This window comes from Setaria viridis, chromosome 7 (genome assembly GCF_005286985.2).
Source record: "Setaria viridis chromosome 7, Setaria_viridis_v4.0, whole genome shotgun sequence".
Taxonomy (NCBI): Eukaryota; Viridiplantae; Streptophyta; class Magnoliopsida; order Poales; family Poaceae; genus Setaria; species Setaria viridis.
This window is the reverse complement of record NC_048269.2, coordinates 16,518,685-16,544,547: the sequence shown is the minus strand read 5'-3', so window position 1 is coordinate 16,544,547 and position 25,863 is coordinate 16,518,685. Positions and strand designations below refer to the sequence as shown.

The 25,863-nt window shown below is 44.6% G+C and overlaps 4 protein-coding genes across 9 annotated transcripts; all 4 read right to left on the bottom strand.

The window, feature by feature from the left end:
- Positions 1-712: 712 nt before the first annotated feature.
- Positions 713-6,246, bottom strand: LOC117865957 (exocyst complex component EXO70A1). Of its 6 annotated transcripts, none has more exons than XR_004642694.2 (4): positions 3,805-6,246; positions 3,119-3,215; positions 1,608-1,721; positions 713-1,040 (listed from the first exon to the last, which is right to left on the bottom strand). XR_004642694.2 is itself a non-coding variant. In XM_034750234.2 (2 exons), exon 1 carries the CDS (start codon positions 5,937-5,939, stop codon positions 3,834-3,836), a length of 2,106 nt encoding a protein of 701 aa, XP_034606125.1. In that variant the 5' UTR covers positions 5,940-6,246; the 3' UTR covers positions 713-1,040; positions 3,805-3,833. The 6 variants fall into 6 exon arrangements, 1 of the variants encoding a protein (XP_034606125.1); XR_004642697.2 differs by having other exon boundaries at positions 1,669-1,721; XR_004642695.2 differs by lacking the exon at positions 3,119-3,215 and having other exon boundaries at positions 1,562-1,721.
- Positions 6,247-10,454: 4,208 nt separating this feature from the next.
- Positions 10,455-12,503, bottom strand: LOC117865412 (SWI/SNF complex component SNF12 homolog). Its single transcript, XM_034749609.2, has 2 exons — positions 10,944-12,503; positions 10,455-10,843 (listed from the first exon to the last, which is right to left on the bottom strand). Exons 1-2 carry the CDS (start codon positions 12,467-12,469, stop codon positions 10,765-10,767), a joined length of 1,605 nt encoding a protein of 534 aa, XP_034605500.1. The 5' UTR covers positions 12,470-12,503; the 3' UTR covers positions 10,455-10,764.
- Positions 12,504-15,253: 2,750 nt separating this feature from the next.
- LOC117863261 (transcription factor BHLH156) lies at positions 15,254-17,178 on the bottom strand. The gene is made up of 2 exons (XM_034746897.2): positions 16,084-17,178; positions 15,254-15,755 (listed from the first exon to the last, which is right to left on the bottom strand). Exons 1-2 carry the CDS (start codon positions 16,999-17,001, stop codon positions 15,615-15,617), a joined length of 1,059 nt encoding a protein of 352 aa, XP_034602788.1. The 5' UTR covers positions 17,002-17,178; the 3' UTR covers positions 15,254-15,614.
- A 2,575-nt stretch (positions 17,179-19,753) lies between these two features.
- Positions 19,754-21,462, bottom strand: LOC117865332 (transcription factor BHLH156). The gene is made up of 3 exons (XM_034749499.1): positions 20,904-21,462; positions 20,325-20,738; positions 19,754-20,167 (listed from the first exon to the last, which is right to left on the bottom strand). Exons 1-3 carry the CDS (start codon positions 21,393-21,395, stop codon positions 20,051-20,053), a joined length of 1,023 nt encoding a protein of 340 aa, XP_034605390.1. The 5' UTR covers positions 21,396-21,462; the 3' UTR covers positions 19,754-20,050.
- Between the last annotated feature and the right edge of the window lie 4,401 nt (positions 21,463-25,863).

Here is a 25,863-nt window from a genome sequence, read left to right as displayed (position 1 = left end):
TTTGCCTTCATCTTCATCATGCTGCACGCCAAAGCAAAATTCTGTAGGGCAATGTTGCTTTTAGTGTTCTTTTTAACCATTGAGCCAGACTCTTTCGCTGTGACATGCTTGGTAAATTCATGCTGCTGGTAGACTCCAGCTTGATCCAAAATAAAAATATCAACTCCATGCTTACTCCGATATTCAATGCTCCATTTCTGTTGCCTATGCATCATAACGAAGTACTTTACAAATTCAGGACCCCAAGTAACTCTAGAAAATTGAAATTCAGTATCAGTATACAACACTGGAGATTGTGGTTTCAGTTTCACTAAGTTGTTACTCCTTAGTTTTAGTTTTAGAAAACATTTGAATACTGACTAGAAATGCGAATCCGCAAGCCGAAGAGCAAATAATGCAGCACTACAGTACTTCAATATTAAAGAACCAGTGAACCACCAAGGAACCAAGCATTGTGCTGTGTGAAATTCAGACATTGCTTTGCAACTGGTAGCTAGTTCATACTAAATTGAACCCCAAACAGACTTGCATAATCAGGTAAAACCCTTGTACATTTAACTCACATCCACATTTAATAAATGATAATCAAGTTTACTTGTTCAGTAAGGATTAAATTTGCATTGTTGATACTCAAATTCCTCGCTTCCCCGCATAATGGTAATGCCAGAGAACTCAACCTCCATCTGTCTCTTGCTTGGGAGTCATGATGCGCTTGAGAAATATGAACTGGAGACAAATTTATTTGTTGGTGCATATTTACATGGAGATTCAAGCCAGAAAGTGACAAACTGTGAAGCTGCAATTAACTAAGAAAGCCCTTATTTGGATGGTACAAGCCGAGGGTGAACAATTCAAAATTATGTGGAAGAAAACTGAACAGAACTAGGTGTAGGTTACAATTTTGATGGGCAGTAACTTGCTGGTTTACATTCAACTCATCTTGCAGTATATATTCGAAGGGAACATTTGGAGGTATCCAGTGAACTGGTGATCGTTTAACTTCTAATTTTCTGTCAGAAAAAAACTGGCGACGAATTTTCCTGCAGTGAAAACAGTCAAAGCACTAATATTGTCAATAGTTCAGCTCCATCCTTGTCCTTTCAATATTTAGTTCAGAAGCAAAATACGCTGTTCTAGCATACACAATAATAAAAACAGAACAATATGGCTCACGTGCATGAAAAAAATGCAAAGAAGAGAGCTTCTCAACTCTTGAGTTCAGGCATAAAGGGCTGGCTACCAGTATGCAGCAAACTGATGAACTTATTGATATCTCAGAAGTTGAAAACCTCTAGTTCTAGTTGAACTTACTAATATCCCAAAACCTCAAGTTCTAGTTGAATTAGAGCCTTCTTTTTTCCAGAACAAACTTGCTGATGTTAGGCATGGTTAAGAACAAACATTAGAATTAAACAAGAGTACATGAAGATATGGACTAGGTATTTTTGGCATAGAACATTAGCACTAACAGTAAAGCTAGCCAATTTATAACATTGGCAAACAGCTTCCAATAATTATATTTCCATATATAGCCTAAACCAAAGAGTAAAATTTAGCAGACCTATAAGTTGTCAATGGATTCTTAGAAGAATATCAAATGGGAGCACCTTAATGACATAATCATCCAAAAATTGTCCATAATCCTTTAGACGAGGGAAGGAATTTTACTTGGTCTTGTCTGCAAAAGGCTAAATACCGAGGAGTTCCATACAAATATATAACTGCACGTAAGATTTATCTTGGTCAATACAATAAGAAAAGTGAACTACATAGGAGAGTAATGGTAAGATTGTAAGAATATATGTTATCTTTAATGCAACAGGATCTTGCAAAATATAAATCCAGCTTAGCACTAAACCTCATTCCTAAGGAAGCAATACAGCCTTGCATAATTGGTACAGATTAGAAGGGGTTTCGCTGCAACAGGATTTTTGCAATATAAGTTGCTAATAATGGTACACTTCCTAATTTTGGAAGCTCAAATCCATAAAAGTCACCATTCTCTCGTTTAGTCAATTTCTACCAGATCAACAACTAATGAGCTTCCATTTAGGTAACTGTTGTCAACATTTCTCCCATTGGAACATGGGATATCCTCTGCTGCAGGAGTCGACATTTCTACTCACACATTCATTTAATAGGAGCAATATCGGTGTCCCCATAAATTTTCTATATAACATGGAAGTTCATAAGGACCTGATTAATCCACTTAAGTAAACTGCAAGTTGACTTAGCTGAGGCTGAGGCAAGGGCAAGCATAAGCAAGGAAAACAACAAATGGATGAGATGCTGCAAATGCTGTCTACTGTCTTCTCATTTTACATAACAGTTTCCAACAAACATATACAAACATTCAGACCCCAGAGAACAATCAAAATACATAATTTTTTAACCTTCACTTGACTTATGGTAAGAATGTGTATGTTTAATCCTAATAGCATTAACAAACTAAGAACAGTTATTTTCGTTTTAAATAAAGAAATAGTCTGATGCAGTATGTGGAATGCTCAAATACAGATTTAAGAGACACCAACAAGCCAACTCTTAGGTTTGCATGATATTGGCACCAGAAACAACTAAAACAACAGAGCATTTATTCCCTAGCAAGTTCAGGTAGGCTAGAGGTGAAATGCATTAAGAGGCACCAAAAATAAACAGATAACAGAGTAAAAAAGATTAAAAAAAAAGTTAGTAGTATCAATAATAGTAGCAGACTAGCTAGTAATAAGGGGACAGATAATCTAGGCCATGGTTTGAGCACCTAGGTTGCTGATTTCCATGCAGACATATCTGAAACTCTCAAGTTTGCAATATCTTGGTACTAGAAATACTGGGAAAATATCTATCTGAATGTTGCAAGGGATGCCAGCCAGCCATGCAGGTGTATGAATTTCATTTCTATAAGTTTACTGCCTTCATTAACCTTTCCAGGGAGCGATTTGACTTGGCACGGTCTTCAAATTATATTTGGAAAGCTCATTTCAGGCCATAAAGATATGGCCCTAATAGATATTTTTTTAATATGATAAGTGTTACCATCTTTTTCGTTTGTAAACTGTGCTGTTAAAATATTATTGATAAACAATTACAAAGTTTGAATATTGAAATGCACAAGCACCTCATATGAAAGGAGGTGGTATGGTATTAAGAGATTAAAGACCACCGTTCCTACATAGTAGCCTGCAGTCCAACCACACTAAACTTTGTTTGTGGATCTACAAGATGAAATTAACTAATATCAGTATCTTGCAAGAGAAGACTTGGAGCCCGCCTTAGGCTTTATCATAATAAATAAACGCAAGTAGATTTAAGACAAGGTATTCCACTGAATGCTTGTCATTACTTTAACATGACAATGAAGCAGATTTAGCAGACCTGTGTCAATTATGCAATCCATAATTTCAAGGGTTTTATAAGATTTGGCTGTTTCACTTCATTATTCTAAAGGAATCTTGCAATCTCAAAATTCTCTTCCTATTTCAGTACTAAATAATCCATTTTTTGCAATATGTGAGTCCAGAGGTAGAAGCGCATAATATTTCTGATATACTCTAATAGGCAGTACCTTCTAAATGATGTAAAACTAATATAGCTTGGGGCCTTGGACAAACAAACAAGAAAATATAAGAATATACTGAAGACAAAAAACATGTACATCCTTTAGTAGTACACATAAACCAATTGTGAAACAAAAGGGTCCTGTTTTGAACTACATCGCAGTACATCTAATGGGACAAAAACCAATTCAGCACATGTTCACTCCAGCATTTGAGCATCATGGTGTCCCTTGTACCAAAAGCATACCTGTAGCCAAATCCCTTCATAGGAAATTCTCATCTTCTCCTGGAATGGTTGGCAGAACCTAGTGACCCCTCAAATAGATCAGACAAATGATTTTCCAAGTCCTCTGGGGTGTACTTTATGTACTTTCCTGAATTCCTTCCACTATCCACTAGACTGCCGTATCTTCCCGTAAAAGCACGATAAGCTGGGATCACATTTTCAGATATAGATATCTTGAGTTCTTCTCGGAGCTGAGGGTCTGGTACCTTCCACAGTGTTTGACTCCTGTATATCTCATCAAAGGCTAAGTTGAAGTTCTTAATTTTTTCTTTGATCCTAGAGCTAGAGCTCCCACTGCTGCCGAAACTTCCACTCCCGCTACTTCCATGACCATCGTCCCTCAAATAAGATAAAACTCTGGTCCATGAAACCCTGAGGTAGCTCTTCGAATTTTGCCGAATCTTGCCACGGCGCCTCCGGATCCAATGATCACCCAAAATCCTACCAAGCTCGGAATCCTTCACCTTTTGGACAATATAGAGTATATTATTCATGGAAAATATGCACTGCAACGCAGGATCCTCATAGAGTTTGGATTTTTCATCCAGATTCGCCTCCAAGTAACATATCAGTTTGACCATACGGCGTCCAAGTGGGGTCAAGCTCTTGAGATACTCCTCATCCTCATCGGTGCCATTATGTAAAGGATTATGATCTACATCTCCAGCACCAGTGTCATCCAAAAGTGTGTCAAGTGTATCACTGTAAACGACCAACAACCTAAGATAGTTCATCACATAACGCGTCATTGGGTGGATCTCACCAGCCATCATTGGCCGTCGTGATGACTCCTGCTGTAAGACCTTCCCAAACTCAAGAAGGGTACCCTTCACTGCATCACCAAGCCTTTCAAGAACCCCCTCTAAATCATGGATGACATCATCACCATAACTCCCAAAGAAGAGCTCCTTCAGTTCAGGGATCACCTCAGCAAGCGCCTCATACATGTCAAGAATCCGGGAAAGCTTCTCTGGCGAGCGAGTGCACACAGCCACCGCATCCCCAAAGTTGCGGATCTGCATAATGCAACCCTTGGTGGACTCAACAAAGCACTCATCCCGGAGATCATCGGACGCAGCAAGCACCTGGTCGCAGAGCCGCCGCTCACCGGTCAGCAGGGAGCGGACAACCGTCTTGACCCCATGGACCCACTTCTTCATCTTGTCATTCAGATGCCTCCACTCGATGCGCTGCACCTCATCGATGCTGAGCCGCTCGACACCGAGCACGTTGAGGCACTCTTCAAGCAGGTCGCGGCGGATGGCACAGTACACCTGCGCGAGCTCGCTGGCGTACCCCGCGCGCACCATCCGGTCCGCGATGGCGCGCAGCTCGTCCACGGCCTCCGGGCGCACGAGGTCGAACACCTGGTCGTCGAAGGGGTTGTTCCCCGCGATGCCGGCGCTGCGGGCGGTGTCCGGCCCAGCGCCGCCGTCCTGGCTGTGCGGGGTGGCTGGGTCGAACTCGGAGGAGGTGTCGAGGTCGTCCATGGATCCGAGCGAGAGGCGGCGCAGCGAGCAGAAGAGTCCGCTGGCGTCGAGCGGGACGGCGTGGCGGAGCATGAGGTGGCGGAGCTCGTCCTCGAGGCGCGCCATGGCGAGCTGGACGGCGACCCCCGCGCGGCCGGAGACGGCGGGGGAGGAGGGGGAGTGAAGGTGGTCGACGGCGACGTCGACGGCGGCGAGGTAGTGCGCGGCGTCGTCCTCCGGGGCCTCGAAGACGAGCGCCTCCGGGGTGGTGTCCCAGAGGTGGATGAGCTGCTCGGCGGCTTCGAAGGCCGCGAGCGAGGCGGCGGGGTCGGCGGGTTCCTGCTCGGCCGAGGCCTCCGGGTCGGAGGCAGGGGAGGCGGGGGACGGGGACGGGAAGAGGTCGGAGGTGATGGAGGAGAGGCGGTGGTCGAATCCCGAGAGGATGCGGATCATGTCGTCGGCGGCGTTCTTGGACGTGGCGAGCGACTTGACGATGTGCTGCGCCGCCGCCAGGACCTTGTCGTCGCCGACCACGGCGGCGGGAACCGGCACGGGGAGCCCGCCGCCGTCCCCCACCCCCTGCTCCCCCTGCGGCGGTGGGGGCGGGGGCGACGAGGGCGCCGACATCGCCGCCGGCGGCGGCGGGTTAGGCTAGGGTTTGGGAGCGCCGGCCGGGTAAGTAAGGCAAGTGGATGGGGTGGGTACGGTGAAGCGAAAGGAATTGCTGGTGGTGGTGGAGTAATTGACGGCGGGGGCGGACGGATTGAGGCGGGGGCGGCCGGAAGCGGGCGGCGGCACGGCAGTCGGCGGGCGAGAACAAATGGGGGGCCGAGCTGAGCCTGAGCTGTGCCGCGCGGCGTGTTGTCGTGGGAATGCCGGCGGGGGCGGGGGATCGCCTGCCGCCTGTTTGTTTGATGGGAAGAGGGCGCCTCCCAGAAAACTAGTACTAGTCAATGGATAGAGAGCGCCAGCCGCAAGAGTGGGGGAGTTCTTGCTCCAAGCAACCCGTCTTCTAGAATAATTGGCATTTTCTGATAGAGTTGGATCCTTTTTTCGACCTGCTCGCTGAAAATCGGCTTATCAGCCATCAAATAGTATTTTTCTCTCACAACAAATCAGCCGTTTTAGCTTTTCAGCCGGCTTATAAGCTGAAGCGAATAGACCCATTTATCCCCAAATTCGTAGTAGCAAGCATATTGGGTAAAGTCCTTACATTTCTGAACACATTTTATGAAGAAAGTCCAAAAGCTAAGATTCATTCAGTATGATGATGATGATGATGATGGATGGGGCACGCACGGCCTGCACTTTTATAACGAGGTCGATGACGCCAGCCAAATCTTTTCTACTCAGGCGAGGGCTATTCCATTCCATCGGATTGGATCGGATCGGATTTTGCAGCGTCATGGAATTGTCCGAGCCGAGCCGCCGGATGAGCTCGTCGTCTGCTACTTTCAATTATCCCAGCTCGTGATTCGATAATCAGCAATCACAGGGCCTAATGTCTCATTAAAAGGCACGATTATTAGCCCATGATTGATCGCCGTGCACCTGCTCTAGGACGGTCAGATGAGGCATCTCGTGACCTTGGACGGAGACAACAGGCCGAGCTCAAGGAACACGGGGATTGTAATAATAAGATGGCGTGATGAGCTGGCACCCGCGCATCTCCCCTTCACAAGGCGAGGCAGCAGCTGTGAGCCGGGTAACTAGCGAGTGTCGTGTGGTTTTCATGGGAGCAAGTTCCGGATCTTGCGGGTGTCGGTGGGGGCATCCTAATTAGCGCGCGCCAGGAGTGCTGACCATCGATCCTCGACAGTCCATTTCCATCCGCACTTTCTTTTTTATTTTTGAAAATTAAAAATCCTGCAACTTTCTATTTGTGAAATATCATAACTTATATATATAACTTCGATGCATACCTACATAATATAACTTATAACTTCATAATATAATTTTTCATGAAATAATTTTTTAACACAACTTTAATATGTACAACTTCTAGGTACAATTTGTAAGAATAACTTCGAATTTTATTTTTTAGAAAGTTGTAACCTATATGCACAATTTGCACACATAACTTTTTTCCTAATAACAATTTAGGTGATAAATTTCGTAATACAACTTTCATAATATACATAACTTATATGCGTAATTTTTATCATAACTTTTCAAAGAATGGTCTTAAAAAAATTATGCACATAATTTTTAAGGCTTATACGTATGTATAATATTTACATGGTATAGAAAATTTTGAAAAGAAAAAACAAGGCGCAGCACATGGGTGAGGTCCGCGTGGAACCCACCGGCCCAGCAACACATCGTGCTAGAAAGCATGCGGGGGCTAAAATTAACAGGCGTGCTCACTTCTGCTTCTGCTGCGGCTGTTGCTGCAACTGCACAGCTGCTCGGCTGCAGCTTGCAGCTCATGCAGTTCCAGCTAAGAAAACAACTACGCAACTTTATCTTGAGGCATAAAAAAATTGCATGGTAAAAAGTAATTTTTACCCGCATGCTAGCTGCAGCTGCTGTTGGCTTTTTGTTACAGCCACGGCGCGCAGCTGCAGTCAGCTGTTCCGAACAGGCCAACATTGCGGTGTCGGTTTTGCAACCATTTTTTTTTAGAAACCGAGATGTACGGTACCAGAGCCGTTCAACGGGATAAACTAAGGTTTTGTGACAGCAGGTCTGCGGATGCACACCATCCATGTGCAGCAGCTCAGCTGCTCCTGAGATGATCTTCCAGCCTTCCACACACACTAGTGCTCACACGTAATTTTCAAATGGACATGCTTCATTTCAATATGTTTAAGATAGTAGGCCTGCAAAGGGAGCGGGTCGAGCCATTTTCGAGTTCGCTCCGAATCCTGAAATTAGCGAGCGGATCGAACCGGTTCGACCCCAAACGAGAGAGGGGCAACAGGGTCACTGACTCCATCGAGTCCAATCGACCCTAGGTTCTAACCTCGCGGCGTCGCTGCACCTGCCGCCTCGGTCCCCTCCCGATTCCTGCTCGTCGCCGTCCACCAGATCGGGCTCGCCGCCGTCTTGAGCGCGAGCGGCCTGCCGACCACCCGAAAACACCTCCCTGCGAATGCACACCATCCATGTGCAGCAGCTCAACTGCTCCTGCGATGATCTTCCAGTCTTCAACATCACTAGTGCTCACACGTCATTTTCAAATGGACATGTTTCATTTCAATATTCTCGTCAATTGGTTAAAATGCACTCGATACAGAATAGTAGTTATAAGTCTTCAGAAGCAGAATAACGGGACCTGGTAGCATGGCTGCTGAAACCCGGCCACATTCCTGTCCAGAAGCATACTTCACTGAAACCGCATCTGTCTAAAGAAAACAGAGGACAGAGAGGTATTGTATCATCAATCGCTGTTTGTATTGTCTTCTATTTGCAAATAAAATGGAACTGATAGTTTGTATCCTAGCTATTAACGTGGAAAATAGAGTAAAATTTAGTTGATGACACACCTAGCTGGAGTGCTTGCCTTTCCTGCTGATTGCAGATCTTATTTTTGTTGCAGCAGCTGGAAGTGGATCGGAGGATTTTTGCCTGCCCTGAGGAATCAAACAAAAATGCAGGAAAATAGTTAACCGCGCTATTTTCCAAGCATCATAGCTAGGGAACACACTTTGAGCTATATTCAAAAGTATACCTTGGATAGAAGTAGACTCGTCAGTAACATAGTTTTTGACTTTGACGATTACCGGAGCTTCATCACCTAATGGCGACTGATCGGCACCATCCTCAAACAAGAAGTGGCATTTTATGCATAAACGTAAACTGTGTCAATAGAGCAGTCCATATTATCACGACAAATGAAGATCACGGACCATTTCATCCTCATGCCTTGGCTGCTATATCAGAAGTGTTTCAACTCTCTTTTCTCCAGCTTCAGCTGAAAATGCCAGGGCCTTCTTAGCTGGAATGCCTTGCAGTTACATATGATCATCAATTTCTACAATTCAAAATATGTCAGCATTGTAGATAATGCAGAGAGTAAATGAGTGATTCAAATACTTACAGTTCGAAGTAAACGCTGTTTCTTAGGTGATGGTGCATCACAATCACCAGATATGGTCGGCAGAAAAGCAGCAAGGGCAGATACATCTGAAGGAGTAGATACTGTTTTTGGAATATATGACTGTTTTCCAAAAAGAAGGCAGTAACCGAGTTTAGTTGCAAAGAGACATTTGTCTGAGTCAACTTCTCTGTGTCACTGAAACGGAGAATGTATACTTCTGGGATGCAGCAAACTGAGGAAGAATATGTACAGGAGAAACTTAAGAGCTTCCACTGAATCACTGATCTGGCTCTTATTTGCAGGTTGAAGTAGAGATATCAGTTTTTTCCAACAACTTGTCTGGTTACTATCCCAAACAGAACGATTTCAGCGGTACCTGATCCATCAGTTCCAATCAGGCAGCATAACCTATATATGCAAAATCTAATACACAAACTGTTTATAAAAAAGATAGTAAATGTAATAACCGAGGTGCAACGGGGTAATATGCTATAAATAAATATTATACTTAGGTTCAGCAGTAGTAGATGGACAGCCTCCTGAGCATTTGTATTCAGAGCCGCAGAGAGTAGATGCTCTATGACATTTTGTGCAAGAGAACCACCAGGACTAATTTGGACTAATCCTTGATTAGTGACGGTGCATAGCCAGAGTTCTGCACAAAAAGTCTAAAATACAAAGAAAATAAAGTAGTAGGATACTGCCTCTAAATTCAACGACATTTTTTTCCCAAAGCCATTTCTGCTGCTCAAGTGCCCCGAATTAACAGCAAGAAAAAAATTGTTACCAGCATATAGGGATAGAAAGTGGATACTGGATACCCAATGGGTAGTTCTGAGACACAACTTTAGTTCATGGATTGTGTGACAAAATGACCTAGATAAATCAAATTGCATCCCTACTAGCAAGGGTTGTGTGGACACACAGTTGTGATTAATTATTAACCCCCCGAGGCACTACTAAGGACAAGGACAAAGACACCGCAGACATCTCTTTCCATTTCCCTCCACTTCCACATTCAAACACAAAAGGCAGACTCCATCAGTATCAGGTCCCCTCCACCAAACTATTTCCAGAGTCAAAACCATCAGCACCACAAGTAGCAATGGTCACTTACCCATTGACAAGTGGCAATTAGTGCAGCGCCATTCATAGCAAAGTTGTGGCCTGTCATCCGTTCAGTCGGTACAATGACCGACTCACAACAATACAACATCATATGCTCAGTTCAGCACTTGACATTATATTTCCACAACAGTTAAGCAATATAGAACACAACATACAGTGACTAGCCCGAACATACTTTCACCGCACCGAACAAATCTCCTCACTAACACCGCCGACTTTTACTACTAATAAAGAAAAGACAATTTGTTCCTATACCAAAAGGGCACTAGAGAATTCCTCTCCTCAAGAACCACCAGCACCACCGCCTGGTCCCTCGCTAGCTGGTTTACGGTTCAAGTATCTTATAACGGCATCCTCGACCCTATTTCATTGTGGAACCAAAAAACACCTTGTTAGAGCATGGATACATGATGCTCAAGTAAGAAAAAACCAGGTAAATCACAGGCACTATTAGAGCTTACCATGGTTGGTTGTAGAAGTCTGCACGTCTCTCCCTTTCAACGTTCCTATTCGCTTCCCCAGCAACCAGCTTCAAATCTTTGCTCTGAGAAGCTATCAGGGCGTTGATGAACTCCACAGGGGACTGACTGAAACCCAGGAAGAATGCTCTCCTCCTGAGGTGCTCATGGATCTTCTTAATCGAGGTGGATATCACCTCGTCGCAAGCCTCAATGTCCTTGTGCTTCTCTGTGTTGGCGAGGAATGCCATCATCTCCTTCTGCAGCGGGAAGGGTATATCCACCAGCACATCGTAGCAAGCACTTCCGGACGCTTCATTCCCTGAGAGCTTAATCTTGTGCTCCAAGTTGATGGGCGGTGGGGCAGACAGATGCTGAGATATCTTCTGCGACAGCATTGCAAACTTCAGCTTATCCTCCCCAAACACCTTCTTCAATTGAGGGTCGCACATGAAGAAGGAAGGGTCATTTGGGTTCTGAAGCTTCTTTGCCTTGATGTACTGCCAGAGGGCAGCAATCACCCGCGCGCGAGTGTCCACCTCAACCCCGAGCACCTCCATCAGTGGCTGTGACAGCTTGAACTTCTCTGGGTTGTAGTTCATCTCCAGCCGGATGTTAGCAACAAACTCCTTATCCCCTTTCCTCTTCACCTCGAACCCTTCCTGCTGGGCGGCAGACCGCGCATTTTCCCAGACGATCACTGGATTTTCAGGATACAGGGACCGGTCCAGCGCAATGGTCACCCTCTTGAAGAATTGGGAGAACTTGGGATACACCGGGTTGTGCTTGGGCACAACGCTGGCGGGATCTAGCTCGGCGCCGTCCTCCAGCACGCGGCCGATGATCTTGAGCGACCAGGTCGGCGGGTCGGCGTTCTGGGGCAGCGGGTTGCTGAGCGGCCTCTGGTTGGCGAAGGTGTTGAAGACGTAGATGCGGAGCGTTCGCTGGAGTGAGGGCGGCGTCTTGAGCGCCTCCTGGATGTCCACCTTCTTCCGCGCCAGCGCCGCGTCCACGCGGGCCTCGAACTCGAGCAGCTGCGTGTAGAGCGCGGACTCCGGGAGCAGCGCGGCGACGCGGTCGGGGAGCTGCTTCTCGGGGAGCTTGCGCTTCTTGTTGCGTCGCGCGGCGGGGGTGAGGTCGACGCCACCGGAGTTCGCCACCGCTGCCGCCGCGGCCGCTGCCTTGTACGCGGCTGCCGCCGAAGCCGCCGCGGCAGACCCGGGAGCCGGGGGCCGGACGGGGGGCTTCTGCGGGGGCCGCTTGGCCGATTGCGCCGCCACGGCGGCGGCGGCGGCAGCCATGAGCGGGGTCTGGGGAGAGGAGGAGGCGCCCATGTGGATCTGGAAGGCGGGGTTGTGGGAGGGCGGCGTGCGGAAGAGACCCTGGAACGGGGAGCCCGCGAGGGAGGGAGGTCGGAGGTGGGTCATGGGCGTCGCCGGAGAGCCGCCTGGCGGCGGCTGCTGCTGGGGATGCGGCGGGCGCGGCTGGGGCGGGGCGCCGGTCGGGTTGGGGTTGCCGCCGGAGGCCATGGCGGCGACTGGCGAGTCCGCGAGTGACAGGAGGCTGCGACTGCGACTCGGAGAGGTTGGAGGGGGTAGTTGGGCCTTAGTTGTGGGCCGGGCTGAGAAGGGGAGCCTTTGTAAACTTAATTTCTGTGCTGTTTATATGCTTCGTTTTTTTTTTTTGCAAATTGTTCCTCGGGAGATATGAATATATTTGTGCTCAGGGAAATATAAACGGTGGATATTATCATATGATAAGGATAAAATGAAGTAAACTATAATTTTCCATTGGTGTAGTGATATTTTATGAGCTAGCTCCAGTTTTGAATAACGTATTTAAATGGGTTACTCAACGCCATGAACCAATTTATACTGAGTTATTGTTTTTAACGAATATGCTGAGTAATTGTAAGCACAGCTGATTACACTCGAAAGCAAAAAAAAAATCAGTGAAAGAATATGTAAATTGCTATATTATATATTCGGTCTTCTTTGATGTAACCTCACTGAGCTGGCTGCGATCTACCCAAAGTTTGGATAGCGAAGTCAAACATGCACCGCTTACGTAATTTTCAACGTTGGTAAAAAGCAGTGTCCAAGGACGGGGAAGTTTGCATTTAAAATACTCCCTCCGTCCCAAATTATAGGTCGTTTTGACTTTATTAGATTCATAAACTTTGTTATGCACTTAGATATACCCTATGTCTAGATGCATAATAATATCTATGTATCTATAAAAGCTAAAACGACCTATAATTTGGAACGGAGGAAGTACTCAAGTTTTGTGGCTCTTCAAACAGATACTACCTTCGTTCTCTATTATATGATGTTGGTTAGCTTATTTTTTAACTAATTAACGTCATATATTACGTCATATATTAAAGGATGGAGGGCGTATATTGGAAGTTTCAGGGTTGAAGTACTCGTACTTTGGCGTTGAAAAAAATCTAATTTACACCCTCCAACAATAACAGCAGTTCTTTTCAACTTTGAACTACAAAAATGGGACACCAAGCAGCATTCAATTGTTGAAATCGGACAAGAAATTCTAATTTACATCCTCCGACAATAACAAGTTAACAACAGTTTGACTCGGAGAGGTTGGACTTGGAGGGGTAGTTGGGCCTGAGTTGTGGGCCGGGCTGAGAAGGGGAGCCTTTGGAAATTTAATTGTTCTGCCGTTTGTATGCTTTGTTTTTTTCCTGTCCAAATTGTGAGATGTGAAAATATTTGAACTCAAGGAAATAAGAAAAAAGTCCATTTTGTTCACTTAACTCCCTAAGAAAAATTTAGGCTTAACTATTTCAGTTGGCTAAAGTACTCCTAATGAGTGTTTTCTTTTTTGTTTCTCCATGTATGAGTTAAATTTTAAGTTCAAATTTTGTGAGCTGACACAGAACATGATGTTTTATGTTAAGTAATTTTACTGTAATTTTTCATGGTTATTTTCATAGGCTAAGAACATTTAATACAAAATTGATTTTAGATATACAAATCTGTATGAAAAATAATTATAAAAAAATTCTAAAATATTTTTCTACCGTAGGGTATCATGTTATAAGTCAGCTGGCAAAATTTGAAATTAAAACTCAACTTGTATGCGAAGAAACAAGAAAGATAAATCTAATTATGGGATAGATTGGACTGAGTGAAATAGTTTGAGGGTGTAAAATGAGTCTAAATTTTGTTCAAGGGGTTAAGCGGACAAAGTGGATTGGTGAGGGGAGTAACATGGATTTTCTTCGGAAAATAAAAAGGGTGGATATTATCATATGGTAAGAATAAAATGAAGTAAATTATATTTGTTCCATTGTGTAGTGATGGCTCCAGTTTTGAATAATGTATTTAAATGGGTTATTATTTAAAGGCATCGAAGCAGTGAAAAATCAAACATTTGGTTACACCTGACACCGAAAATTCAGTGAAAGCATGTGTAAATTGCTAAGATCTAGCCAAAGTTTGGATACTTGGGTAGTGAAGTCAAACATGTACTGCTTATGTCATTTTCAACGTTGGTAAAAATAGTGTCCAAGGACGGGAAAACCTCCATTACTCTAGTTTTGGCTCTTCTCGCTATGAAGCCATCTCGTCCAGGGTCCATATTGTAGTTACTGTAGCTTAAGGTCCAAGGTCCAGCTAGCTCCAATTAGTCCATTAGTGACCCTAGGCGTCAGTCTGGCCCAGCTCTGCTCCTAACCTCATCCACCTGATCGACTTAATAAAAGTCAGATATAATGGAAATTTGTGTTTCAGGCTGAAGTGTCCATACTTCGGCGTAAAAAAATCTAATTTATACCTTCCAACTATAACCCTAAACTATAAAACCAAACACCAAGCAGTAGGTAATTGTTGAAACTAAACAAATTTGATCCTCTAGCTACTTTCGAGGGTGGTTTTCTATTTTTGAAGATATAAAAAAATAGTTTAATTTTTAAAAAATCATAACTAATTCATAAATAAAAAAATATAAAAACACTGCCAATTGTTTTCTGAAAATGAAACCTATCTATTGGTGGTGATCTATTTGAAGTTAATTAATTGGAGCTTATTTATTCCCACGCATATTGTTTTTTTTAAGCCTCTGCCCATTTTATTAGACTTGCATATCGACCTAAAGGATCTAATGGAATGTAATGCAATGCACCAAAGACATGGAAGACGATACCAACGTCACCAGATGCCATGCCCCACCTGTCCACTGCACCACATAAAGTTAGGAAATAACAGGCATGACTAGAAACAATAAAACGTTAGGAAATGAATGAAGAGTATCCAAATATGCACCAGCAGGTAGAGGATTTCTTGTCAACGTAGTGGTGCTAATCGAGTATCAATGGGACGGAGGACTGAAAATCAAGGAAATGTACAAATTTACGTTAGGCAGGGGGGCCATAGCTCCGCCCATGATCCGCTCATACACGAGTCACATGACGTACGAATGCATCTGCATTTCTATTTCCCACTCCCCATTGTGTCGCAGAATATATGCTACGGTACCATTGGTTTCAACAGGACACTGCACACAGGTACCGGGTAGGTGGACGGTCCAGATCACACAAAAGGGTTGGACGAACGAGAACACGTGTCACATCACCCTAGAGCACGACTGAGAGAGGGGAAACTAACAAAATCAGTTGACACTTAACTTGTTTTACAAGCAAGAGTCTGAACATCAGTTGATCGGTTGACAAGTGGACCGCAAGGAGATCTCGACCGTCGGTTCGGGCCGGAAGCCTTCCTTGAGCAGAGCCGCCATCACCCAGAGCTTCACCGAGTTCTCGCCGATGGTCGTGTCCCCTACTCGCTCGCTCACCTGCACGATGAAATCCACTTGTTCGTAAATGATCAATCCTTGATTAATTAAAACCAAGTACTATTAAAGGGTACGTTTGGAAGAGCTCCAGTTCTAAGAATAATTTGGAGCTGGATAATCCAAACTCTAAGGTTTCATGGAGCTCGAGCTAGGGATACATTGAGATTGTTTATGTTAAATCTTTTTTTTCAAATTTAAAGTATATTATTTTGATTAATAAAACTTCAAACTTGACTTGGGGGCAGAGAATTGGAGCTTAATTGTTAGTTAACGGAAAATTAGCTACTTGGCGCCAAGCAAACTTGAACGTGTACAGCAACAACAATACCTTGAGCGTGAGCGTTGACACGACGCGGTCCGGTCCTGACCGGGCGAGGCTAGAGCTCTCCACCCGGAAGCACGCCAGCGACTCGGCGGCCGCGCAGAGCGGCGCCGCCACGCCGTCCCGCCGCTCGCACTCCACCGTCACGAAGAACCGGCCGTCGCCGACCTGCACCACACCCACGTGGCTCAGCCGCGCGCCGTGGCCGGCCGCCGCGGGGCGGTGGTGGCGTCGGCCAGCAGCAGCCGCCGCCGCCGTGCGGCCGCCGTGCTGCTCGTGCCCGGGCCCGGCGGGCGACGGCGACCTCGGGCGCACCTCGAGCGCCGCGACCTCCTCCCTGAGCTTCCTGGCGTGCGCCTGCAGGTTCTTGACGTACACCACGGCGTCGGCGATGATGGAGGCCTTGTCCATCTTGGTGATGTTGGGTACGAGCGACCGCAGCTCGTAGAGCTTCTCCTTCATCCGGACCCTCCGCTTCCGCTCCGACACCATCGTCTTGGACCGGTCCCTCCGCTTCCGCGTCACCGGCGACGCGTCGTCGCCGCCGTCCTCGCGGTGCGGTTCGGCGCCTTGCTCCCCGGAGGGAGGAGGGCTCCCGTAGCCGCCCGGCGAGACGCTCGCCGGCGGCCCGTCCGTGGACCCCGACCCGCCGCCGCCGTCGTCTTCGTACCACCACGGCTCGTGGTCTCCCGTGCCGGCGACGGCAGCGACATCGCCGCCGCCGAACAGCTCGTCGCCGAGCTGCATGAGGTCCTCCACCCACGCGCCGTCCTCGATGCCGGTCGCCACGACGCCAACCGGCTCGACGAACTCGCCCGTCTGGAAATGCGCCGAGTATCCGGCGCCCACGGCGAAGAAGCCCGGCGGGCTGGCCATGAAGTGCTCCTGCGGCGAGAAGAGAAGCAGCTGGTGCTCCATGTCCATGGTGGCCGGTTGCGATTGCGATTGCGATGCGTCTGATCCCTCTCTCGGTGGCGTGTGAGTCAAGAGCCGCGAATGGTGAGCTCATTAGTAGATTATATAGATCGAGCCTCTCTCTCGAGGTGTGAAACCACTAGGATTCCATTTCGCGATGTGTTGTCAGCAATTAGGATGATGCTGACTGGAGGGATGTGCACAGTACACATTCGTTGCTATACTGTCGAGAGATGCTACATTATTAAAGTATAAAGCATTGGGGAGTGCTAGTTAAGACCTGGCCGAGTTATGAACGGTAATAGCTTGTCACGAAGCAACCGGGGAACCTTAATAATTTATTTAAAAGAAGGTCGACGGGGATTTAGATAGTCAGTGGCGGCATGCAATGAGCATCTCCAGTGGCCGGTGGGGGTCGGGATGTTTTTTTTTTTTTTTTGATAGGAGCCAACCTTGGCTAGCTCTTACCACTGGGCTGCAAGCCCATTCGCGGGGTCAGAATGTTAATTTGAAATTTTTTTATACTCCATCCATTCCTAATTGTTGCTCATTTTAGATTTCCTAGAGATTGACAGGGCCAACAGCCAGTGCACATCTTATCTGCCACCACTATGAAAAGAGAGAGATAATAATAAGAGAAGATTTCAATCAAACAAACAAACATGGGAACTAACTTTTAAACAAAGTAAGATCAGACAAGGGAGGTGCTGCTCTTCAGGTGCTTGATTATGCGCTTTCCTTCAGGCCACCATTGTATCCTGCCAGATTATCTTTGTGACAGACGACGCCAATCATGGAAACAACCAGAACTGATTACGCTCACAACTAGTACAAAGAACCAAGAACGAAAAATTACATAGAAGTTAGGTTTATCTCAACAAAAGGAGAAACATTAAATTGGAAAACGGAGGCGTGCAGGCAGGGCCGGGAACAGGGACCTCTATGGCCTCTTAGCTGTTTGTGGCGGTTGCAATGGTGCTATACCATGATTGGTGGTAGCCTTGTGCAGCTGAAGATCGAGAGGCGAGGGAGTGAGAGACTTTGGATCGGAGGAGGTGATCAGGTAATTCGGAATTGTCCGAACCCGGTCCCGGAATACCAAGTTCCTAAATTGTCAAATTTTCTTTTTTTAGGCTATTCTTGGGTGCCAATTTAATTATATTCTTATATTTTACGTTGATGGAAGTTGAGAGAGGAGGCTATTTCTTAATCCTCCACTGAAAAACTGAACAAACATCGGCCAATTTAACTACTTTGCATATTCAGTTTTTCATATATTTACTTTGCAGTTGTGATGTCTTTTTTGAGATGAAATAGGTCTAATCTAATTTTTCTGTGCATGAATCATAACTTTCAGTTGATGATGTTGTAATTTCTAATTGTATCACACACGAATCAATTGCTGGTGGCACATGGAAAAACCAAATAATTATATGTAGTGGAGATCATTAATTAGGTCACCTCTAACCCCTTTTGAATGATACAGACAAGAATTGGGCTGAATCCAGGTCAGTAGGACCCACGTGTTAAAAGATGGTTCGCCAGAAGGAGGATAATCTTTCAAATTAACGAACCTAACTGCCGCGCCCTTCTCTGTTTCTGTTCCAGTCTGCATGTGGTCGTCCGGGTCCACAACAGTGGATCACATGGTGGGCAAGTGCAATGCAACAAACAAATGGTACCCTACCGGTTCGTGTTACAACGGGAAAAGGGGTGCCGATGAGTCATAAAAAGAACAGATACAAGTTACAATTTTGAAATGTTTCTCTACTCACATCGTCCCTAAAAATTTACAATTTACACGTCCAGTGGAATCTGTCCACCACCTAGGCTCTATTAATTGGTGACGAATCATGGTTTTGTTTACGTGGCACTGAAATAGTATACAAATTTACATGAGGTACGAATCATGGTTTAATTTCTCTCGTGATCACTACTGTGATTTGAAATTATTGTTAAGTTACCTTCCAACCTCGTTTTTTCCAAGGAAAGAAGAAGAAGAACCTCGTTTGACTAGAACCGGAATTCAGTGAGATCCAGGCGTCAAAAGATGAATCGCCGCTGAAGGAACAATGGTTTTAAATTAACGAACGTAGATATCAAGTGATTATTTAGTTACCTACCAGCCGTGAAAAGGAACGGAACGGTTAACGCGCGACGCGGACGGCGGGGTCCCACCATGTGCTGGCCCGCGCCTGTTTTTTTTATTTTCAATTTTTTTTCTATAACATGTAAATATTGTATATGTAAATATTGTATATATATGTATAAGTTATGTGCACATTCTCTCAAAAGTTATGACAAAGTTATATATATTATAAAAGTTATATTACGAAATTTATCACCTAAATTGTTGTTAGGAAAAAAATTATGCATACAAATTGTACGTATAGGTTACAACTTTCTAAAAAAATAAAATTTGAAGTTATCTTTACAAATTGTACCTAGAAGTTGTATACATAAGTTCTGCACGCTATTTAAGTTGCGTTAAAAAATTATCTCATACAAGTTATATCATGAAGTTATGCATTAAAGTTATGTGTATAAATTATGATATTCTGAAAATGGAAAGTTGCAGGATTTTAAACTTTCCAAAAAGAAAAGTCGTGGCTGTCGGGGATCTAACGCGCACTGATTAGTAACGCCCACGGCTAATGTATTCATCTCTCCCCGTGTTCTCCATGGCACTTCCCTTCGTGGAGAACACAGATTCTTTTGAGCCATCAAACAGTGATGTGCTCACAAAGCCAGTGCGACATGCTTCTGTTCTGTACCACTGATTCCAGTTCCAACACACACACACACACGGATCCACGGTACGGTATGGTACAGTGATTTTATGCTTAGACATAAAGTGGCAGTTGCAAGAGCTGATCACATGGCGTTGCATCTCACTCGCTGGTACACAGGACGGATCGAAACCGAACAACGAAACCAGCGGGATCGATCGACATTCATGGCGAGATCTAGACAGAGAGAGCGGGTGGATGATGATCTGAGACCTAAGTTGGAGATCTAAAACCGAGCCTGAACATCAGCTGGTCAGTTGGCAGGTGGATCATGAGATCTCGACCGCCGCTTCGGGTCGGAAGCCCTCCTTGAGCAGAGCCGCCATGACCAAGAGCTTCACCACCGAGCCCTCGCAGACCGACGCGTCCCCTACTTGCTCGTTCACCTGCAGCATCCACATGGACGATGGAATCATCAGCAACTATACTACTATTTGCACAAACATATAATTAATTAACTGATCCACAACAACTAGCTCAAGTTAATTACGATTATTAGTTGTCCACAGGCCAAAGCATTCGTGTAGCTAGAACTAACGGTACCTTGAGCGTGAGCGTTGACACGACACGGTCCGTCCCGGACCGGACGAGGCTCGAGGTCTCCACCCGGAAGCACGCCAGCGACTCCACGGCGGCGCAGAGCGGCGCCGCCACGCCGTCCCGCCGCTCGCACTCCACCGTCACGAAGAACCGGCCCTCGCCGACCTGCGCCGCGCCCAAGTGCGTCACCCGCGCGCCGGAGGCTGCCGTGCCGTTGTCCTCGTCGCGTTCCTGGCGGCGCCGGCCGGCCGCCGCAGCCGCCGCCGCCGCGCGCCGGTTGCGCTGCTGCTGCTGCCCCTGCCTGGGTGACCTCGGCTGCGCCTCGAGCGCGGAGACCTCCTCCTTGAGCTTCCTGGCGTGGGCCTGCAGGTTCTTGACGTACACCACCGCGTCGGCGATGATGGAGGCCTTGTCCATCTGCACATGAATTAAATTTGTTTGCAAATCAGCGAACGAGTTTCACAAGATTAATTCCAATCAGGACACAGGACTTTTTACAATGAATAAACGTGCAATCCATCATTTGCAGAAGCTCTGGCTGGCTGGAAAGAAAAACAAAATCCGTGTTTCAGCAGACCGTACCTTTGTGATGTTGGGGACGAGGGATCTGAGCTCGTAGAGCTTCTCCTTCATCCGGACCCTCCGCTTGCGCTCCGACACGATCGTCTTCGACCGGTCCCTCCGCTTCCTCGTCACCGGCGACGCGCCGTCGCCGTCGCCGCCGTCATCGTCGCGGTGCGGCTCGGAAGCGAGCTCCCCGGCGCCTTGCTCCACGGAAGGAGGGCTCCCGTCGCCGCCGTTCCACTGCCACGGATGCCGGTTGCCCTCGTCCATGCCGGCGGCATTGTTATCGTCGCAGCCAGCGCCGGCACCGCCGAACAGCTCGTCGCCGAGCTGCATGAGGTCCTCGACCCAGCTGCAGTCGTCGTCGGCGACCGCCCCGGCAAACCCGCCGCCGCTGCCCGGGAAATGCGCGTCGCCGTGGACGTCGAAGAAGGCCGCGCTGACCGTGAGGTGGTCCTGGCCCAGCTCATGGGGCGGCAGGTGCAGCATCTGGAGTAACTCGTGCTCCATGACCGACGAGTTGTTGGTGCCTGCTGCTTGGTGGTGACTTTGCTGCTGCTGGTGGTGGTCCTGCGAGAGCAATGGTGGCAAGTAGAGAGAGGTCTTTATATAGCTTGGAGCAGCCGAATTACCAACTCTCGGCTAAGACGAAGCGAATTGGAGGGAAGCAATGTTTATTTGAAAAAATAATCTATTTTAATCTACCATTTTATAACTAGCCCAAGCTAAATGACTTTTAAAAACAACCCTTTTGCCGCGGCAATCATCATAGTTAATTTTAAGAGAAGTTTTAGAGTGCTCGGAAAAAATGAAAGCCGTCTTAAATATATCGAACGGTGGAAACAAATGAAGTATCATGAAATACCTAAAAGAGAAGTACTAATTTGGTGGGACCAAGTAAAAAATAAAGTGAAATTACTATAATACCCTTTTAATTATGTGTAAATCTATTTAATTTTTTTTTTGTTAAAAATGATAAGAAAGGAAAGTACCTGTGGTACTTTAAAAGCATTGTAACAAAGCTCTAATTTTAAAGTATGTTAGATAAAAATGATTTTAAAACTCCCGTCCACATCTCGTCTGCCATCACTGCCTGAAAAGAGATAAGAGTAGCTTAAGTTAAAACATTAACTTACAACTAATCATCACTAGTAAAGACAACTTTGATTAGTACGCTTTATCATAAGATATTCATAAAATATAGTAAGACACTGTACTTTTATGAGACTACACATTTCTAATGAATAGACGCCATACCATTTTTCAAATATCCAAACACGACATATTAAAAGTAATTTACAACTGCAGTTTGAAAAGATTGAATTAAGGCTGGGGTAGCTAGTACTATGAAGTTGCCGATTTAGTACTCTCCTGGTGTGCTTTGTGCCAGTTTTTTTTTTAGTATAGTTGTTTTGCAAGTTTTTAAGTAGGCAACATTTCTTTTACCTAAGTGTAGCCATTCTCAGCGGAATGTCTCTGTTAATGACGATGTAAAAGATTATTAGGTAGAGGCATGCATATATTCGAATATGCCATATGGACATCTGCATCTCGAAGGATCCTGGCAACTCTTCAGCTCATTAGATAAAACTCTATCGATTACGTAGATACTAAGGTCAGGGTGTGCTAGTGTGTTTCTCTCTTCTTCTTTTTTATCCGACGTCCTGTAATGCGTATTATCAAAACCAAACAAATAATTGATTGGAAATTAATAAGCAGTATTCGAAGTTACATCTCTTGGCAACATTAGAAAATAGCAACGCGTTGCAAGGAATCACGATTTGTATTTCCCTTCCTCATTTGAGAATTCATACTAGTATTGCTTTGGCTTATTTATTCTCACCATAACGAGGAAGAGTAGATTTTGCACAGAGACCTTCAAGCATTCCCCATTGGCTCGCTTAGTGAGGTCTTCAAACTATCAATAAACTATACTGTACATGTCACGAAAAACTATCAATTAACTATACTCATAAGAGTAATTAACGTACTGTAGTACTGAAGTAAAAAGCGCCACTTGATAATCTAATATATTAATTTAATTCTACAGTCCTTTTTCTAACCAATATGTCCTGATTTCTTATGAGAACATATCAGGTGCTCCCTTTTCATTCAAACGTACTACGGCATGAAAGCAGCCCAAAAAGTCATAAAATTTCTGGAAAAAAATCACAAGATTTCTAAGGCATGTATTACTTCTCCATGAAACTTCAAGACAAAGAAAGAGGAATCAGGCCCAAAACGAAGTAAAGTGAGCGTTAACTTTTCACTGAGTGAGCAATTTCTGGATGTGTTATGATGACTGATGCTGATTCAAGGAAGCCATGCAAACTCACTTTTATATGGCTTGGGATCCTTTTCGTCCAATTTTTTAGTGAGAAGATTGTTGAAAGAACCGAGCTTGCTAGCAATCCTTTTGTCTGACCCAAATAAAACTTGAGTGGACTAGACGTGTTTCATCTAAAAATGTTGCATGAAACTTGAGTGGACTAGACGTGTTTCATCTAGCGGTGGGAATCTTCTTCGTAAAATCGGTTGCAGCAGTAAGCTACTTTCGATACAAGCTTCCGATAGTTTTTCAGAAAGTGACTTAGCTTTATGGTAAGAACGGAACAGAAGATGTGCGAAAAGAGGCCGTAATAAACTAAACTCGTTGCATGGATCGGAGCTGCGTGACAGTTACTTTAAAAGGAGGCAACTGAACGGATAAAAAAAGGCCAAAGCTAAGAGATGAACGTCTGTTGTACATGTTAAAGACCAGTGATTTGGTAAGAGTAGTTCTCCTAGTTTGACCACTCTGACCTAGTTGGATGCTAAGAGAAGTGACAAAGAATAACTACGCTCTGACCTTGAATCGATTGGGCCATTTCATCTCCAGCGAGAAGCAGCTCAGGACAGGAAATGAAAGATTAGGCACTAAAAATAAGGGGTGTTTGGTTCCACGAACTTAGTTCTATCACATCGAATATCACATCGAATATCTAGATACTAGTTAGGAGGATTAAACATGAGCTAATTATAAAATTAGAAGCTAATTCGCGAGATGAATCTATTAAGTCTAATTAGTTCATGATTTGACAATATGATGCTGCAATAAATATATACTAATCATAAATTAATTAGGTTTAATAGATTCGTCTCACGAATTAACCTCCATCTGTACAATTATTTTTATAATTAATCTATGTCTAATACTCGTATCGAGAAAAACTTATTTAGTCCGTGGAAAACACCCCTGCATGTCACCGTCGCCACTACGTTGGTCAGAAGATAGTGCCATGAATATAAAACACTCGACGCCAACCCGAGGGAATCTTTGGTTTGTTTACCAAAATTTTATTGTCCTTGCCATCGTACTATTAAGTCAGTAATTAAAAACTTGTGGGCAAAAGTGCGTAACAATGTCTGTGTTGCCGATCTGCGTAGATTGACTGTTAGATAGAAACATACGACCTCTCCTGAAATAAAAGGGTACTTGTTAAAATCTCTTAATAAATTGGGAGAAAACACTAAGAAAGACATGCATATATATGAATAGTCTGCATATATAGTCGTCCTTGTCTCCTTAGGCAGTTATGCGACTTACATGCTAAGAAAAACATACCGCTCATCCTAATAATCTAAATAGCTAACTATATGTGGTCCTATTTGAAACAGCTTAAATCCTGCTTATGGTCAAAATAAGCTGAAACTAGTAGCCAAACAACACGCTTTTTTTCAGCTTGTCTTGGCTGCGCTTCTCCCCACAGCTTCCATTTATATTAAAACGTAGAAACTGAACTAGACCCACTTCTCATATAAACGCTTTTCCCATATTAGTGCATCTTATTTGAGAAGCGCTTTTCCCATATTAGTGTATCTTATTTAAGAAGTACTTTTCCCATATTAGTACATCTTATTTGAGAAGTGCTCCCCCTGCTATTGTGCCAAACAGGGCCTATAATGCATCTCAGGTATGAGCTGTTTGGAACAAGAACCACGAGATAGATTATTTGTCTGATGTACATAACTACATGTAGTGATGTATATAACAGTTCTTGCTTAGGAGAGAACAAACGCTACTAAAAAAATCCATTTTTGCAGACGGGTGGTAACCCATTTCCACAAGTGTTCAGCCATCTGCCTGTGAACTAAGGTATATGGAAATCTACGCTTTTCACATGCACAAAGCTTCCAGTTGGCAACCAATTTTTAGATCATATTTTTCTAGAGATGGGGACTAGACATGATATGTTCCCCCATATAAAATTTTATTAACAAACTCAACCTAATTAAAAAAGGTACAAATAAGAAAATTTTACCATTTCATTTTCACTAGTTCTAAAAGTTTGCAACCATTTTATAGTTTTTACTAGATATGGGGAGTAGACATGATACATCCCTCCATAAAATTTAAAATTTATTTCCCAACTCAATGTAATTAAGAAGATACAAAAAGCAATTTTTTTACCATTTCCAAATGAGGTTCCATTTTTGCATTTCCACAAGGGGCTCAAGATGAGGGCCTCCATCAACTTCTCAGGTGCCTGTAAATTTTATTCAGTAGTAGTGAAAAAAACAGGTGGGTAACTGCGAAAATCATTTCTTAGTAGTGGATTGAAGGTACTTTCTAAGACCTTTATATAAGTGGTTGTGAACTGATAGATAAGTTGAATTGCTCTCTCCACTATTTTATTCAGTAATATGGACCAATAGCACAATCATTTTCTTGAGAGGGAACTGAATCCTAACTACTAATTGCATGGGTTTACTTAATTTGGTTGGTTCATACATTTTCTCATAGTTTTGCTCCTTTTTAAATTGTCTTGGATGACACTATATGAGGTAACCACATTTAGTATAGGCTAACATATAACTTCAGGTGGTAGTGCATATGCTGGACTATATACATCCATCTCTAGGTTGCTACCACAACCAAAACGCGAAATCTGCTTAACAACCGTGTTTGTTAGGGTGTTCCTATCAAGGGACACCTTGT

Bases quoted from the DNA above. Each gene is read 5' to 3' on its own strand.
- LOC117865957 (XM_034750234.2), bottom strand. From the start codon at position 5,939: ATGTCGGCGCCCTCGTCGCCCCCGCCCCCACCGCCGCAGGGGGAGCAG.
- LOC117865412 (XM_034749609.2), bottom strand. From the start codon at position 12,469: ATGGCCTCCGGCGGCAACCCCAACCCGACCGGCGCCCCGCCCCAGCCG. The intron at 10,844-10,943 runs GTAAGCTCTAAT...ACAATGAAATAG, and splicing joins GACTTCTACAACCAACCATG to GGTCGAGGATGCCGTTATAA.
- LOC117863261 (XM_034746897.2), bottom strand. From the start codon at position 17,001: ATGGACATGGAGCACCAGCTGCTTCTCTTCTCGCCGCAGGAGCACTTC. The intron at 15,756-16,083 runs GTATTGTTGTTG...TTCATCGTGCAG, and splicing joins TGTCAACGCTCACGCTCAAG to GTGAGCGAGCGAGTAGGGGA.
- LOC117865332 (XM_034749499.1), bottom strand. From the start codon at position 21,395: ATGGAGCACGAGTTACTCCAGATGCTGCACCTGCCGCCCCATGAGCTG. The intron at 20,739-20,903 runs GTACGGTCTGCT...ATTCATGTGCAG, and splicing joins TCGTCCCCAACATCACAAAG to ATGGACAAGGCCTCCATCAT. The intron at 20,168-20,324 runs GTACCGTTAGTT...TGGATGCTGCAG, and splicing joins TGTCAACGCTCACGCTCAAG to GTGAACGAGCAAGTAGGGGA.